Source organism: Tachysurus vachellii, chromosome 24 (assembly GCF_030014155.1).
Source record: "Tachysurus vachellii isolate PV-2020 chromosome 24, HZAU_Pvac_v1, whole genome shotgun sequence".
NCBI classification, from domain to species: Eukaryota; Metazoa; Chordata; class Actinopteri; order Siluriformes; family Bagridae; genus Tachysurus; species Tachysurus vachellii.
In genome coordinates this window covers 7,984,507-8,002,955 of record NC_083483.1, presented here as the reverse complement: position 1 = coordinate 8,002,955, position 18,449 = coordinate 7,984,507, and the positions used below count along the sequence as shown (strand labels likewise).

General features: G+C 38.3%; 1 protein-coding gene across 3 annotated transcripts in view; it reads right to left on the bottom strand.

The window, feature by feature from the left end:
• Positions 1-17,838, bottom strand: part of slkb (STE20-like kinase b) — a 25,117-nt gene extending 7,279 nt beyond the window's left edge. Inside the window, exons 1-13 of one of the 3 annotated variants that reach the window (XM_060860401.1) lie at positions 17,816-17,838; positions 17,222-17,670; positions 14,383-14,547; positions 10,098-10,146; positions 7,575-7,724; positions 6,587-6,659; positions 6,272-6,466; positions 4,202-4,283; positions 3,444-3,575; positions 2,106-2,798; positions 1,872-2,002; positions 1,122-1,245; positions 1-31 (exon numbers count right to left, since the gene is read on the bottom strand). The exon at positions 1-31 is cut by the window's left edge and continues 149 nt beyond it. In XM_060860401.1, coding sequence (XP_060716384.1) covers positions 1-31; positions 1,122-1,245; positions 1,872-2,002; positions 2,106-2,798; positions 3,444-3,575; positions 4,202-4,283; positions 6,272-6,466; positions 6,587-6,659; positions 7,575-7,724; positions 10,098-10,146; positions 14,383-14,547; positions 17,222-17,371 — 1,975 coding nt within the window. In that variant the 5' untranslated portion in view covers positions 17,372-17,670; positions 17,816-17,838. Of the gene's footprint in view, positions 32-1,121; positions 1,246-1,871; positions 2,003-2,105; positions 2,799-3,443; positions 3,576-4,201; positions 4,284-6,271; positions 6,467-6,586; positions 6,660-7,574; positions 7,725-10,097; positions 10,147-14,382; positions 14,548-17,221 lie in introns of all 3 variants that reach the window. The other 2 variants (XM_060860400.1, XM_060860399.1) reach the window with 2 other exon arrangements.
• Between the last annotated feature and the right edge of the window lie 611 nt (positions 17,839-18,449).

Genomic DNA, 18,449 nt, shown 5'->3' with positions numbered 1-18,449 from the left:
CTACCTCTGTATCGTACTGACGCTTCTTGGTCTGCGTGACATAAACACAGAAGACCTGTTGATTAGTTTCTCATACACAAGGTGAATATTCATTCACTCGTTTTAATGCATTACTGTTTCTATAGTAACAGGTTTTGGTCGGTTTTCAAGCAAACTCTAATGCGGTTCAAATGCAGCGTGAATCACAATTCAATTGCAGGACGTGAACGACACTTAGAGTGTAGACCATTAAAGGTGGGGTCTCCGTTGTTTGAAAGCCAATGTTGACATTTGAAATCACCAAAACAAACACACCTCTAACCCAGATGGGTCCCACCCCTGTATTGATAGCTCCGCCCACACATACATACGTAACCCAGGCAACTAATGGAAAGAAATGTGTCTTTATCATAGCTGAAGGGAAGAACAATACGATTGCAGATAAACAAACAAGCAAAAATGACACACAAGCATAATCATGGAAAGGACAAAGGCATATATTAGTTCTGTGTAACAAAGCAAAACCAACGTTACTCACCTATCGAGAAGGAAAAAAGCGCCTCGGCGTCTTAAGTAAAGTTGGCCACATATTCACAGATTGGAGTTTCCCGAGTCAATAACTCCTGAGCTAAACACTGTTACTACACAAAACGCGGTTGTAGCTGCGTCTCTACATTACTACGATAGAAAAGAGGTGTTATTTGTGTAGTAACAGCGTTTAGCTCAGGAGTTATTGACTCGGGAAAACTCGAATCTGTGAATATGCGCCAACTTCCTGCTCCTTCAGTTCTCTCCAGCGCTGGAAAGCTGATCCTATATTAACACGTCCTACTTCTTGCCTTATCGTAAGCCTTTCTTCGCTTTCTTTCTTTGTTTTTATCCTCCATGTCACTGTTAAAACTGCCTTCTGCTAATGTCACACATGCGCACTGAACACTCTCTCCGCCCATATTGACAAGACCCGCCCCTTTCTGCTCATTGGCTACACGTTAGTTTTGATTTTTGTTTTGTTTGTCGTCCCGACTCAGTTTCCTGAAGCATTTCTCCAACAACGGAGACCCCACCTTTAATATAGCAGCGGTAAATATGCTCAGAATGTCTGTGTTGTTTTTTGGTACTAAAGACCAAACTCTGACACTGACCGTGGTCTCCTGCTCGAAGCGTCTGGAGATCTGCTCCCTCTGCTGCTGCAGTTTGTTACTGAGCTGCTGCTGGGCTCTCTGCTCCTCTTTCTGCAACAGCCTCAGCTCTCTTAGCTCTTGACGTCTGTCCAACACACACACGCACACACACACAAACACACACAAAAACAGTTTTACAACTTTGTGTGCTTTAATGTGTGAAATTTCCCTTGAATCAGCACCAAAAGGACATCCTAGTCTGCCTAACAGGATATGCCCCAACACAGATAGGAAGTTCCAGTTGACAGAAGCATACTTCCTGCCTTTTCTTTCCTGATGCCATTGGATGTGCATCCTTCAAAACACTACGCCTTTGGTAATTCCCCCAATTTGCATTTGCACGTTGCAAAAAGAAATATTTATACGTTCTGTGCCCTAAGGTTTCCAGTTCACTTTGATTTCTAATGTTCCAAATAAACAGTAGAAAAGCTTTGGGGTTTATACACCTGTAATAAACCTGTAGTGCATACTGTCTCTGATGAAATGTACTATACTAACAAACAGTCATGTTACCACAACACTTCAGCATTATTTTAGTTTTATGTGCATAATTAGATGTAACAATATACATAAAATATACTGTAGCATGGAGCATCTTCTGCCAGCGATCGTTCGTGTAACTTTAGAGCTTTTCCAGCTTGAATCATTTTCAATTATGTTTTCGATAACTGAACCTGACGAATCCAAAACAAGGCTGATGAATGCGCTCACCTTAGGAATCTCATCTCCTCGTTTTTGGTGTCGTTATCTGTGACGATCTTGGACGTCGTGACGCTAACCTCCACGCCGTCTATGATAAACTTGCGGGTTTTTTTCAGGGTTTTCTTCTGCCGTTTCCTTTCCTGTTTTAACACAAAACTGGCTTTTAAATGGAGGCAAAGGTGCCATTATATGCACATATATGCAAATGAATCAATATTTCCTATATTCAGTCAGAGTACTGACCTGTACAGACATGGATGCTGACTCTTTGGATTTGTTTATAAAGCTGGAGATGGACAGGTTTAGGTCAACACTGCTGGTATCTGACCCACATCCAGAGACTTTCTTTTGAAATATGGGCTTCGGAAAATTTGCAATCTCCGGAGATTTCGCATTCTCTGGTTCACCCTTATCCTCTTCTTTCACAGGAGACGTCAGAGGTCTAGGTTTCTCCTCAGGCTCTGCAAAAGCTTCATCAACCTCCTTGATGGAATTCTCAGGTGTGAGCTCATCCTTCACCTCTGCATCCATGCTCTGGATCATATTATCAACATCTGGCTTCACCATATTTCCCATATGTTTCATGTCCTCTTCTGGCTTCGGTATAGTTAGTGAAGAAGACGGTCTTTCTGGCTTGATGTCTGTAGTGTTCTTGTTATCGTCTTGCTCCAGAGGTTTCATGTTGGAAGCTGGTTCCTCTGTAGGTTCTTCAGCAGACGGTTCTGGTATGTTCGGGACGTGGTTCAGTTCCAGTTTGGAAATATCCGGTTTAGATGCCTGGCCGTTACCGAGATCCATATCTGTGCTCTTGGGAATAGGTAATTCTTCACTTTTCTCTGGAACTGCTTCCAAAGTAGAAGGTGACTGGGAAAGCTTTTCATCTTCAGAGCTTCCGATACTGATGTCAGACGAAGCACGTTTGTGTCCGGGAAGCAGCTAGACGAAGGGGACGCAATATAATGAAATTGTAACTAATATCATAATTAACAGAAAACCATTGGCAGAAATATTAGGACATGGATAAAACACAATGCTGCAACACCTCAGAGGATACGATCATAAGATCACGGAACACTAACTGAATTTTCAATCCACATTACTGATGAACACAAACTTCAAAAATAATTATACAATGCAGGCTTATTTAAAAGACATTTCTAAGATGTCTTGTCCACCAGATTGTCATCGGCCATCTTGAAATTTTTTCTCATTCAGCGTCAATGCCTGGTATCCCCGCCCCTCTTCCTCTATGTAAACAAAGCTGTTAGCGCTAAGTGCATCGTGTCCAACATTTGACACTTGGTATTTTTCCCCGGTTGAATAAGTGAAACTTCCAGATATTGAAAGTGAATTAGTTTTGTTTAGAATTATCAGTGTGAACACAATACTCACACTATTTATACTACACACTGGTACAGTATAGCAAAATTAATATGGGACACACTTCTTGTTTCCGAAACCATTATACTGTACCGTGACATTTGTTGTACAACTATTATGATGACTAAAATGAACATCTAGAGAAGTTAAGAAAATAAATTGCATGTAAAGAATGTTTTTGTTTTTTTGCAATTCTCTCACCAGCTGTCCCTCGTGATCGTCCTCCTCCTCGTCATCCTTTGACTCCTCTATCTCCTCTGTGACTTCAGCTTTGGCTTCTGCTATCAGCTCTCGGACTGGTTTGTTATCAGTAACGTTGCTCACAAATGGGTGCTGAACACAAAAAAAGAAAACACATGCATTATTTTCACTGGATGGTATATTTGAATACGGTTGCTGTAGCTTGCCCTACAGGTTTGCAGGGGAGATTATATCTCAGGGGAATAACTGGCTGTTTCAGAAGCTGTGGTTGAATCTCCTGGTACTTCATGGAGCCACAGAGCCTCCACCATACACAGCAGTGTGGATTAGGTGCTTTTCAGTATAAACATCATTCTTTGTCATTAATGCTACCTTGTACTGACAAAACAAATGCTCCATTATTTGTCCAGAATTAGACATAAGTTCCAGTAGCATCTAGTGAAGTTCCTTGATATTGTGACCTTCGTTACAAAACACAGTTCAATCCCATTTATCCCGATCAATCTGTACAACCAGACAGTTGCCATGTAGTGTGTGTGCGTGTGTGTGTGTGTGTGTGTGTGTGTGTGTGTGTGTGTGTGTGTGTCTATGTGTCTGCGTCTATTAGCCTAGCATCCTTAAATCCATGGTCATATGTTCCTTCAGGTTGCTGATACACATCCATGGCACGTCCCAAAGGTTCTGTTTAATGCATTGTGTAGTTAAAAATGTGTAACAGCTCATATCGCATTATAGAGTGGATTAACTGGGCGACTCACCTGAAGGAGCTGTGCTGCGCTCCATCTGTTGTCTAGATTCTTATCTAGAGCATGTTTTAGAAAGTTGCTAAACTCTGGAGACCTGGGAAACACATTTGTGGATAAAGACTGATTAAAAAGCATTGTAAAGATAGAGCGAGAAAAAAAATGTCACTAGTTTATTCCAGTGATGGTTCACTATCCTTAGTTCTCCTATGAACTTATGCTCCTAACATCCTTATGTTTCCTATAGCGTCCTGTACACAAGCCATCATTTTCACTTAATTTTTAAAAAAAAGGTATAATCTGCTTCAGGAAATAAAATGTTGTTGCAGCAGGTTGTGGTTAAGAGTCAGCTGTGGACTGAGAGAAGGCAACACGATGATTCTCACCTGTGTCTTATTTTCACCAGTTTACTTATTTATGTCTCTTTGTGCTTTCAATAAACCTGCGAGTGTTTGATAGCGCTTAGCAGAGCTTGCGACCCACACACGCACACACACACACGCACACACACACACACGCACACACACACAGACCTGTTTCCTGTTGTTGTGCTGCTTTGTTGTGTTTTTGTTAAAGTACACTGAAACTGAATAATCGCTGAAGTTCCACCTGCCTCCCAAGTCTTCCTCCACACCCTCACACACCGAGATTTTACAAATGCATATCTTTACTGCTGACCAACTGCAAGTAGAAGTTCCTGAATGTTCTACCCCCTACTCTAAATGAGCAGTCTTACTACACTGCTCTAATAAACATGACAAGACTTTAGTTCTAAAGTTCGTCTAGTTAAGTCTCCAAAATTATCCAGAACTTCCAACTGTTTAGAGGTGTTTAGTCTTCCTATTTTATCCCAGAGGATACAAACCACAATGTTAGATACTAGCTGTCCAGTTACTAAGTAGGTAACATAGTGTATGCAAAAACACACAAAAAACCCAATGACCACTTCAGCACAGATATATGTTATGATCTATTCAGATATTAGACTCACTAGTGAGTTTCCTGTTCTTGTCACTCCTCGCACTGCACCCCGCTTCCGCTGACCTACCAGCACTGCTCGACTGGTCCTAACATCTCTCAGGGTAAGGCTCTTTTCTGTTCCGGCACCGAGGTGGTGGAATGAATTTCCCCTGGATGTCCGAAAAGCTGAGATGCTTACTATCTTCAAAAGATGGATAAAGATCTACCTCTTCTTGAAACACTTAAACTAGCACTTAGTTTTATGTGTATATTAAAATAAAACCCTGAACTCAGTTTTAGGTTGATGGTATCCTAAGTCTGTATTCATCGATAGAGTTCACAGCACTTTTGTGCGTCGCTCTGGATAAGGGTGTCTGCCAAATGTAAATGTAGTGTCTACATTATTATTCTGGGTCTTTTTAAAATTCAGAAAGCATTTTATGATCCTGATCTTTTCACTGACAGAACACATTAAAGGTGGGGTGCACAAACAAAACAAACGTGTAGCCAATGAGCAGAAAGGGGCGTGTCCTGTCAATAAGCGGCGGAGAGGGTGTTCAGTGCACATGTCTGACATTAGCAGAACGTGATTGAAAAATTGACATGGGGGATAAAAACGAAAAGCAAAAAAAGGCTTATGATAAGCCAAGAAGCAGGACCCGTGTTAATATAGGATCAGCTTTCCAGCGCTGGAGAGAACTGAACGTCTTCCGCGTGAAACGGAGCTAAACCTTTCACGTTATAACACACGGTACTACAAAAACACATTTGTATTACCATAGTATTACTCATTGAGTTGATTTATTGATAAAAATATCCCCTCGGCCAGCTGCCCCAGCAGGTTCCGCCATAATAGTCACCTGGGTTACGTATGTATGTGTGGGGCGGAGCTATCAAAACAGGAGTGACACCCATTTGGGTTAGGGGCGTGTTTGTTTTGGTGATTTGAAATGTCAACATTGGCTTACAAACATCGTGCACCCCACCTTTAAGTCTAAAGTAAAGGTTTACACAATCAGTCAAATACAAATTTGAAAAGACTGGGTTGGGATTTCCACAGTTTTCAATTTTTTCATTTGTTGTAATATTTACAGGTTACGCCCACTGTCTCTCATTTTGTCTCACCATTTAGATGGCTGCATAAGTGTGGGTGGGTCGGCCTTGGCGATTTTTAGCAGCACCCTCATGGGATTCATCTCGTGATTGGGCGGCTCGATCTGGGCCATCTCAATAAGGGTGACACCGAGGGACCAGATATCTGCCTTGTAGTCATACGGCCTGTCCTTTGAAGTCTCGCACATCACCACTTCTGGCGCCATCCTGAGTATGTGTTTGGGTGTATGAGAAAGTTCCAGAATGAAAGGGAAAAGAATAACATTGAAGCCGTTTAATAATAGTGTACAGATTGAAAAATGGTACACTTTTTGGTCACAGGCTCACCAGTATGGGGTTCCAATGAAAGAGTCTCGTCTCTGGAGTGTTTTAGTGTTTTTTGCAGACACACCGAAATCCGCTGGAGAGAAAAAAAATACATGTTTGTGTCTTTGTTCCAGAGATAGACTTAGTCTAGTCTGCCACATGTCTATTCCAAACATTTTAGGTCATTGTAGAAATAATGAACTGATTACTGTCCTACATTACAATGCAGCACAATGCTGTTGGACACAATGTTAACACCCCAACTAAATGACTTGATGACTGTGATTTGATTCCATATGTTAATCTGACTTCTTTTAGAAACAGGAAATCTGACAGTATAAATGATGTAGTTACTGAGTTACATGACATTCAATATATTAGAGCTACTAAACAAACCAGACAGTATCTTTGAGCAAATTCCACCAGCTGACACAGTCCCACTCTTTATTTTGAACTGAGTGATAGATAGAATAGTGAATAAGAAAGACGCATATCAAAAAACACTTGAGCTACTACTATAAAGCAAGACCCACCCCAAGTGCATGACATACACATACACACACAAACATACATACAGAACCTAGAAAATAAAACATTTTTCTAGACATACTATAATAGTGGTACTATACTATAATTCAGAAGTATCACAGCTGAAGGTCACAACTGAAAGTGATTCATTCATTACATGCTGCCTGAAACAACACTACATTTTTTTCCTTCATATATTAGGGTCAGAGAACATGGTCAGCCATGATACTGCAGAGACAATTAATGACCTTGCTCAAGAGACCTACAATTGAAGTTGTAGGCAGTGCTGGGGCTTGAACCCACAACCGTGTAATCATTATGGATGTATGTAGACCCAGTGTGTATATAATACCATATAGCACTGTTTTTTTTCTATTTGGTCGGATTAGTGAAGCGACCACATGAAGTCAATGACTTTACTTCCACCGAATCTTGTTACACACACACACACACACACACACACAAACACTCAGATACACACCAAGTTTGACTTGACCATCAAGTGAGAGCAGAATGTTTCCAGCCTTCAGGTCTCGGTGGATGACTTTCTTCTCATGCAGGTAGATCAGCGCTTCTAGAGTCTGCTTACACACCACCCTGATCTGTGGTTCAGTCAGAGGCCTTTCCAGCTCTACACACACAAGTAAAGTAAGTTAAAAAAAAAAAAAAAAAGATTTGGTTGTACTTTTCAATGTAGATGGAGAGGAATGTGGTGTATACAATTAGTAAAAAAGCACAGGGTTGAAAATGGAAGATTTTACAGCAAACTGTAACTAAGAACTGCTATAATCATTAAAACTGTTTTCACAAATCGTTTGTCTAAGGTAGTAACTGTAGTGCATAGATACATGGACTTACAGTAAACTCTAGGAGCTTGGAGGGGAAAAAACAGCCCTAGATCTGTTTTTAATTAAGAAGTACACATTACAGTTTCCACATGCCGGAAAGCCAAGACGTTTACTTTCTTTCTTCCTGTTCTAGGAATAAGACGTCTAGTTACTTTTTGATAAATGTAATGATCGTTAAAATGATCACACAGAATGAGTCAATCTTGTTTTTAGTCTGTCATCATTATATACATAATGAATAACATCCTACTTACTTCTTAGACCCTGAGAGCTTTTTATTCTAGAAATGTCCACTGACTGAAGGTCCACTATTTAGTCATATATACTATATATACTGTACTACATACATACAGTACAGTATATCGTCGCTGTCGGGTAGAATCCTCGTATCTCCAAAACCGTTATTTTTCAGGAAATTAAAAAAACGCCGTACCTTATCTGCAGTGCACAGGGTTTAGTCCGCGTTGCAGTGGATTGTCTTGCGCTAAATTCCTGTCCTCAGACGAGCACCAGAACTAGCGGGGGTCAAGATTTTTTTTCTTTAAGCCCAGTGTTTTGAAGACATTTACCTCAGAAGACGTGTTGATTCGTTGCGACTCTTCTTGAGGAGAAATATGCCGTGAAGCTCTCCCGCGGAGTGAGGAAGAGGTGGACAGTTGAAGTGTCCAATGGAGTTATGAGATTTGCGCTCAAGCTATTTTCAAGACTTTAGATTGGTTAATAACTTGTAAAAATAACAGACCCACGTGGGGACTGACCAATAGCATCGATATGTGAAAAAATATGAAATTGACCAAATTTGGACATACGAGGTTTGCGCCCGACAGCAACGATATGTTTGTTGCTTTATTGTTGTCACCTGTCTCTTGTTCTTTCAGTGAATAAGTTTCAAGTCAACAACAATTATTTCCACATTACTGTGTCTGTAACAATACAAAAAGGAGTCATAGTTATATTTTTTTTTCAATATTTGAATATTCTTGTTATATTAGTAGTCCGACAGGAAATTGCGCATACTATCACTGTCCGTAAAACAAGATGTAACGACCTCTTAAGAGACAACCAAGCCAAGTGTATTTGTTAAAACAACCAGTTTATTTTATTTTCATTTTTGTTCAAAATAAATATCATCAGTTTACTTTACGTTCATCTCTCCTCCACGTTCATGTTTCTTTTTACGCGTCAACGGCGCAATATCATCTCAGTAGCAGTATCCTCAGTAGTGATGAAGTACTGGAGTGTTATATTTAACAATACAAAAGGTCTCTTGAAAAAATAGTATTACTTAATATATTCTGAAAAGAAACATCTGATAGACAAACTTCCGTATGAACTTAGGCTGTTCATGAATACATTAATACCCTACAGTGGCTTGCTAGCATATCTGATCCAAAGTCTTATATCTGATACTTTGTTGTAAACATTTTTCTCTTTTTTCTAAGATGTTTTTGGACAAATATTTAGTGGCATCCTTAGTAATCGATGTAATATATATGTGTAGTAAATATGGTATATTGCGTATCCTAGGTACGCTAAGGATACGCTTTGATAAGTGTTTATTTCATGTTAATGAACTCAAAACATTCTCCCTTCTTCTTGACAGAAAGGTCAAATCTTTCAAAAGAGGAAATATCGTGAACGGACTTTAGATTACAATGAGATTAGGAGAAGGGGGCGGAGCTTCCAGGATTTTAGCTAATATCAGGGAGCGTAAAACACCTATACAACTGTTAATTGTTCCAGACTAAACTCTGGTCTGAATGCACTTGGTCCTTTTACGGATCTGTATGTGGCCACATTTCATTGATGCCAAATCATTGTACACTGAATTCCTCTGTGTACAACATCTCCTTATAATAAGCTTTTAAACCGAATTTGACTGCCTTACTGTGAGCAGTTGTTCACTAATCCTCTGAAAACTTGCAGCATGTACAATAGCCTATTGTCAGGATACATGTACAGCCAAACTACATTCTCACATCTTTCTGAACACTCCACATTTCCACACCTTCACACCTGTATGTAACTAGAATATAAAGAAAAGACAATGTCTGGTCCAGCTTTATGCCAAGCTGGTGGAGAAGACAATGAAACAACGTTTGAATATTATTGTATGAAACTGTGTGTGTGTGTGTGTGTGTGTGTGTGTTACTCACCCAGCATCACTGCATCAACAGCACCACCACCACAAAACTCAATCAGAATCTGTAGACAGATCACATTACATCACTCCATACAATATCGCACACTGATTACGCATAAACACTGTACACTGAGACAGACACTGAGAGCTTAATCTATCTAACATTAGATCCTTATGATGCTCGAGATCCTTGACATATGTACAACTTTGTCATGTTGTTTCATTTGTGAACAAATCTGTGTTTTTAAACAAATCTTTTAAGTGAGCGAATCATTTTTGTGTAGATTTTTATTATGACCCACCTGTGGAACACATCCAAGTGCTCTGGCAGCTATTAGAATTAGAGTTCAGGTTTTGAAGGAGATTTGAAGGAAATTTAAGGGCCTTCTGGTCAATAACCCAGAGCCAATGGGGAAGTCGTGGCCTAATGGTTAGAGAGTTTGACTCCTAACCCTAAGGTTGTGGGTTCAAGTCTCGGGCCGGCAATACCACGACTGAGGTGCCCTTGAGCAAGGCACCGATCCCCCCCAACTACTCCCCGGGCGCCGCAGCATAAATGGCTGCCCACTGCTCCGGGTGTGTGTTCATAGTGTGTGTGTGTGTGTGTGTGTGTGTTCACTGCTGTGTTTGTGCACTTTGGATGGGTTAAATGCAGAGAACGAATTCTGAGTATGGGTCACCGTACTTAGCTGTATGTCACGTCACGTCACGTCACTCGAGGTACGACTGTCCAAATGTCAAGCTATATGTCAGCCGTTTTGTTTGTTTTTCCAGTCTCGGCATTTGACAAAAATTAAAAACATTTGATGGTGTTGTTTGATTTGAAAATAATTATTTAAACACCATTTTTCAAGTCTTAATACATTTCTAGAAAAATTTAACCGAACAAATCTTTTTGGCGAGCAGAATCAAAAGATTGAAGTCACTAGAATGAATTGAAGTTACAGCTGCTAGTGATTTGAGACTCTAGAACTGCAGTGAGAAAGTGAATCGACTCTGAATCAACCTAACTGCAGGGGTTGAATGAAAAGAATTGTGGGTTGTTTTGTGTTGGTTAAAGTATGTGCTGTGTAAAACCAAACAAAACTAAATAACAGACATGAAAAAACATATCATTTTCAGTCTGAAGCAGCTTTAAGTCACACTTTTGTAGTGAGAAACAGATTTGATTCTCAGCCAACTCAACTCCTTGAAATGAACCAACCATGGAGTGTATTTTGGTTTGTGGGCAGCATGCTTTTGGGCAAACTATGTTTTTGGAAATTTGATCTAAGAGGTGCAATCTGAGCCAACAAACAGAGCTACAGTATAGTGCTGCAGAAATGCAATATGTTCTGGATATTTGGACCAAAAGACAAAAGAGAAAATAAATTCCGGATACACAACTTTATTCAACTAAATATTTGCGTCATGTTCTTTGTTTTGGTAATTAAATCCATTGAATAGTGTACTTTTAATTATGAAATCTAAAATCAAAAAACCAAATAGCAAATAAAAGTAAAATAAAAGTATGTAAATAATAGTAAAGATGTAATAGAAAAGTACGTAAAAAATAGTAAATAAAAGTAAAAAATACTCAGTAGCATGAGGTAAGTTAACAGTCAGGAATAAAATAGACAAGACTACATCAGGAAACATGGTCGAAAAACTAAGCAGGACAGGCAGATAACAAAGACTTGAACTCGTTACAGACGCAATGCAGGACAGGATTATTTAAGGCAAGTTGTGTGAATGAAAGTAGTCATCATTAATCAGGAAATGATGAATGGTGTTAAGTGTTTTACTGATGGTTTTGTGATGACATGGCAGACTGAGGATCGTGGAACACCAAGCTGATGGGCTGGTAGGAGGTATGCATGTGTGTGTTTGTCTGTAGAAATGCTCATTAAAATGTGTCATGCTGAGACAGCAACCCAAACCTTAGCCTTTCCTCCCCCTTTTAACGGATTAGAGAAGCAACAGTCACCGGCAAACAACAGCAGCCTGAACTGTGACTGAACAACAGTGTTTAACACCAGAGCGTCTACAAAGCACAGATCTAGCATGAAGACGATGAGGATGCTGAAAGCCTCCTCAAAACCCAATGCTATACCGTATACTGTCATAAAGTAATAAATTGGAATTTACATTTATTACATACATATATAAGTACGAGAAATACTGAAGAGGATAAAACGAGTAGAGCCACTATACGAGATGTTTCATTGAGTGCTAGAGGAGCAAAGTGCAATAAGTAGAAGTTAAGAGATAGTGTTAAGGGTTAAAAGTTAAAGGGAAGTTAAGTGTTAAGGAAGAAGTGACCAATGAATTCAGACAATAAATCCCTTTTTATTATTCGGTCCTTGTTAGTTAATAATATTAACTAATCATTATTGACAAAATCAATCACAGGTTTATATTAATGAAGTCATTCTAATACGTTTTCGTTTCAATAATAACAGCTCACACACAGAATCATTATATACGAGTAATAATAAACACCTTCAATTAAAAAAAAGTTATTTACCGTGATATTTAAGAAATATGAATCAATTGATAGAAGTTTTCTATAATGTTTATTTATTTATTTATCTTTTAACATTCGTTGCATGTGGTGAGAATATTAGCCTGTTTACGCAGCATGTGGAAAGTATTCCTGTGGAAAAAATCGCTGAAGATGGAGGAATTTTACACAAAGATTTTTTAAATGGAAACATTTTGCAAATCTGAAACCATAACCGTTAATTAATTATTGACAACGTTTTTGCTATTTTTCTGCAATTCAAATGGTCAGTCTAGAACTTCTGCAAAAGCTTTCTTTTGTTTAATTAAGCAAAAGAATATGAAAACAATCTGTAGCAGCGCTAAAACGTTAATTGTCGATGCTAAATTAGTTAGCTAACTGACCTAGCTTCCTTTTTTTGGGTTAATCTAGCTCTTGTTAGTTGGCTAGACTAGCTGGGTCAACTCTAATATTAGCATAGCAACTGTATTATAATTGCATCCAAGTTCCTAGCATTTAGCTAAGGAAATGTCTTAAATAAACCTTAATACTACATGGTGAATCTCCATGGTGATTAACTGCTGAAATGAAAACGAGCTAGCCGGCTAAAATAATCGTCTAAAATAGCTTTGTATGAGAATACTGTTGTTATACTTTATGCGTAGAATATGAAAGTAAATAATGTTCTGTCGATTTCAAATTTGATAACAGTTAACTGATCCTAAATCCTAAACATTATCACGTTAGCTATTAGCTATAACCTCAAATCCTACACAAGCACTAGGTTGAATCCAAATTTGCTGCATTATATCACCTTCTTCCTGAGTAGTAATACTAACAGTAAAAGTGTATGATATACTGATCATACTGATAACACTCTTAAGCAATAATAAAACCCTGTAACACGCTCGGACCTTTGACCCGTGCTATAATCTAATATATGATCCATTTCATTCGGGTCACAAGCCTGCTTTTACAGCATCATAAGGAAGCCGTTTGTTTCTTCCTGAACCTCTGAGCCTGATAGAAATCTGGAGGCTTCCATAGATATGACACACCTATTTGTCAGTGCACAATGAAATGAAAGAGAGCTGGCAGGGAACAGGTGGGACGGTAATATAACAACCGTGTAATTACATCTGGCCTTTTTTGACAATAGTCTCCATACAATAGCACACCTCAGTGTGACCTCTGCTTACTCCTGCATTTCCTACAGGACACAGTAAATGAGCCATTTCAAGCTTGACTTTATTTATTTATTTATTTATTTATTCTTTTATTAGATCTTGAAAATGCTACTTGGTGAAATCATTGATAAATGTAAATAATAACCACTTAAGACCTGATTTTATGGAATACTAAAAAACAAGATATTCAAGCTTGGATCATATCTGATCTATTTTGAAACCTGTCTTTTACAGGAAGGAAACAAACAAAAAACACAGCGATCCTAATCTAGCTTTAAATTGTCTTTCGTTGTCTATTTACTATAAAAGTCTATTAGATTTTTTCTAAACATTTAATACAATATATTTGACACAAACTGTTCACTTAGACTTGTTCCTTTCATATATAAGAGTACGTAATGCATTTAATCAATCCAAAAACCTTTGAAGAGCAGCATATAAAACATAGATGAATGAATACTAATGAAATTGTTTTTTGTTTTGTCATTTAAATGCTGAATAAATTAAAGTTCTTGTATTAATGGGCATGAAACAACAATGAGGTCTGACTCAACAAAGAAGGACCAAATTAAACTAAACTACTATTAATCCTCCTAATCTACTACTAAACATATGTTAGCTGTGCTCACCCAGAGTTTGCTCTCATAATAGAAGGCATCCAAAAGCTTTACGATGTTGTCATGGTTACAAGATGCCAGTATGTCGATCTCCACCATGTAATCCTCCAGCTCATCTTCTGTCTTAGTGTCAATCACCTTCGCTGCAGCTAAAATGCCCGAATGCTTGTTCTTAGCCTGAAAGAGAAAAATAACTGATTTAAATTTTAAGTTTTGACAAAAAAATTAATAAATAAGTAAAACATCAGAAATAGTCAAAAAGTTGGGTTTTTTTTCAGCGAAAATGTTTGCCTTGGCACAAAACATGACAAATATTGACAGTAAAAAGGAAATAACCTGTATTATTGACATGTCACGTTTAAGCATATATTGTCCACAGTGTTCTTTTGAGAAGAGTATGATAATGTAAGAAGAAAGTTTTTATTATTTTATTATCTTTATTCTTTTATTAACTCAATAAGACATGCCGGAAGCAACTCAAGGAAATTGTTGGCATGTAAACAAATATTTAAATTGAAATATTAAATCTAATAATGTTAAACAAATTTACCAAAAATGTAACTTTGATACACAAAACGCTCACCTCTGATGAAATAATTTTATTATATTCAAATAAATATGTTCAAAATGCTTCCATTAAACAGTCCATTGCCATGAGGCCTTAATCTTACGTTGTGTATTTTTTTATTTTTATTTTTTTACTTATATCAGTTATACCAACTGCAGTACTGTAAATAATTTTCTACTTAATGACAAAGTCTCACTAACTCTTAGTAAGATGCAAATTTCTGCCATTTCTACTTATTCCATATGTAAACTTTCAGGCTGGACTCGGTTAGATGATTTTTGGCAAATAACTCTTGCTGTGGTAATGTGGGTATTTTCAAAATGCAGAAAATATTTAAGCTGGAAAACTCACTGGAAACTTCGGAGACTTTTCACATGTTGAAAGCGTTATTTATTGTGTTTGCAGAAAAAAAGAGGAGAATTTAGGCTTATTTTAGGAGCCTGGTTTGTCTAACTGTAAGTTGTGAAATATACAAATTTTAGACAAATTTATTTAAATCGCTTAGTGGTAGAAGTAGGTTAAATTATGTTGGGAAATGAACTCATAACCTTTCATTGAATAGTCCAGAGTCTTAACCACTGAGCTGCCACACCCCTGATGTTACTATTCATCATTTATAAAGTGTTTTAAATAAGTAATAAGATTCTAGCTACACTAATGACTTGAAAGTGTTTATAAAGTATAACACTCCAAATAGTCCTGCTTTTTTTGGGCCAAGTTCACTATCATCATCTCACCAATAACACACAATTAACACAATGTGACTAAATATTGCGATTTCAGCACCATGAAGTAACATGCAAAGCAATGCAAACGTCAATAAAGTACAAACATGGTTACAGAGTGAGAGATGACTAATGATGAAGTAGTATGTGGTAAAGGTGCTTGATCTCTAAACTCTAGCTTGAATCCTAGTGTCCATATCTCCAGTGATTGGGACAAATGTTCAGTTTTACCCCTGCGAGATTGTTTTTTTTTTTTACATTTACATCACTGCTTAAGCAAAACAGCTCAAGATGTAAAATTAAACTGATCTGTTCACCGGGAACTCATTCTATCCTCCAGCAAATCAATCCTCTTCCAGTACTACGGAAATCCTGTAGTATTTCCTTGCAGCAGAAAAGAATTTCCGCCGTCTTCCACCTATTCTTTGTTGCTGGTAGCTGACAGTTGTTTAAGCAGTGTTCTGTCTTTTAATACTGACCTCGAAAAAATAAATCCGCCGTCATGCATATACAATGCAAGCTTTTCTTTTTTACAGACCAAGAATAAATTCTTTACGTCGTTTTTGCTGCTCATTAACAAAACCCTTCTCTATTTGGCTGGTGATTTTTGGTTGGGGGTTTAATCTCAACCTTGCATAACTGAACTGAACTGCATAAATACTGAGAAAGCTACCTTTCCTTTCCTACCACTGGTGCTGTTGCCTAATCTTTGGAGCGTTTAGTTTTCATCTTTTACACAGTCATCTGAATGTAGTGTTTTAACTGTAATTACCTCTGATGTACCTTTAATTAGAGAGTAATAATTAAATGCACATTTCCAGGTTGCTGTAAAAATGATGTACCCTTGAAGCTAAGTCTAGAGCAGCGGTGTCCAATCTTATCCACAAAGGGCCGGTGTGGGTGCAGGTTTTCATTCCAACCAAGCAGAAGCCACACCTGATTCCACCTGATTAATCAGTTGTTCTTGGCTTTTAGTAGACTCTGGTGTGGCGTCTGCTTGGTTTGAATGAAAACCTGCACCCACACACACACACCAGCCCTTTCCGGATAAGATTGGACACCGCTGGTCTATAGTGATATGGAAAGAAAGATACAGTATAGCACCTTTTTTTCTGACAGGAGTGTAGTAGGGATGTGGTAGGTGGTTAAGGTGTTGGACTACTGATCAGAAGGTCATGAGTTCGAATTCCAGGTCCCCCAAGCTGCCTCTGCTGGGCCCCTGAGCAAGGCCGTTAACCCTCAACTGCTCAGTTGTATAAAGTGAAATAAATTGTAAGTCACTCTGGATAAGGATGTGTGCTAAATGCCAGAAATGTAATGTAATGTAAATGAAACGTATACAAAACTTGAACACCTGAGCACGTATTCCGGTGTGACGCATGCGCACTATTGGAGTTATTGATTACCAAAAGGCGATCACGTGACCTGCTCTATTAAAAATAGAAACACTTCTGCTCCTATAAAAGGTTACTGGAAACGAAACGAAACAAAAGAAAGATACGGCACTTATTATACAGGCATTACCGTGTAGTAAAAGTGTATACATCGTGTTGTTTACCTTGTAAACCTTCCCAAAAGCTCCGTCTCCTAATTCTCCGATCATTTCCCAGCTTTCCTCGGGGTTCACGTCTCTCCGGACGTGTTCATACTGCCTTTTCTTCCTTTCAGTACCGAGCTTGAATATTTTCCGAAAATTAAAGAAAGCCATTGTAGCTGCTGAGTGTTTGTCGGACTGATATACGAGTTTTTTTCCCCGTGGAAAACCTGCACGATTCGGCGTTTAGACGCAACTCCTAGTGCGTTGTTTTTTTGTCCTGTTATAGTTACACCGCCTCGTGCGCATGTTGTAGTGTCTATAAAACGTTTTATGGACCAATTCAGCTTTCTGTCTTTAAAATAAATCCGTATACGGATCCCAATCCAAAGTAAATCCGAGTTAAAGAAAGAGAAAAAACGTTGATGTTGTTCCCAAACACATCCGCTTCCCAAGTGGAAGTGTCCACAGACCTAAAAAAAAAAAACAAACCAACATAGAATTAGTTTATCCCAGAAAATGTAGTTTTTATTCCAGTATTTCACTACCATCTGTTCTGGAGCACTAATAATATAGCGGTTCCCAGTGCGCGTTCACGAGCAGATCCAAAGCTCTTACTGTTTTGCACGTCGTTGCCTCCTGCTGTCGTGGATGTTTGGGTTCGATCTCAAATCGCTTCTGTTTAACATCGAGTGCCCTACATAGGGTGCACGAGCCATTGTTTTGTTCCCTACGTAGTGCACTTGTGTAGGAACTCGAAGGCATTTTAGTTGTGAATCGGTTCGAGTGCAACCGTCTGCAGGTGTAGCTCGATTTAGTGTATTATTTCACATGAAACAGAAACTAAACTCAAGGGAAATGTTATAAATTAAATAAAAAATCTTCACAGACATTATAGTGTGTAGTTAAATCGCTCTAATATTATGTTAGCTTGTGGATATAATGTTTAATGCTAGTTCTGATTAGCTTGTTTCCTTTAATGTTGGATTAAAGCCTGGAAAATAATTACATTTATATCTAACTAGACCTTAAAGACCACTACTGTAAAAGCTAATTAGAGTCATTTGTTAAATAACAAACTAGAAAACAGTTTTTTTTTTTATTAAATTACACTAAAAGTGTAACAGCATTTGTATCGTGTATTCTAAACGTCTCATTTATGCAAGAGCGAGTCGGCTCTTTGACTCGGATTTTTTAGATTAGGAGCCGACTCGCTCGCGGATTCGACACACCACTTAACCGCAGCTTGCAG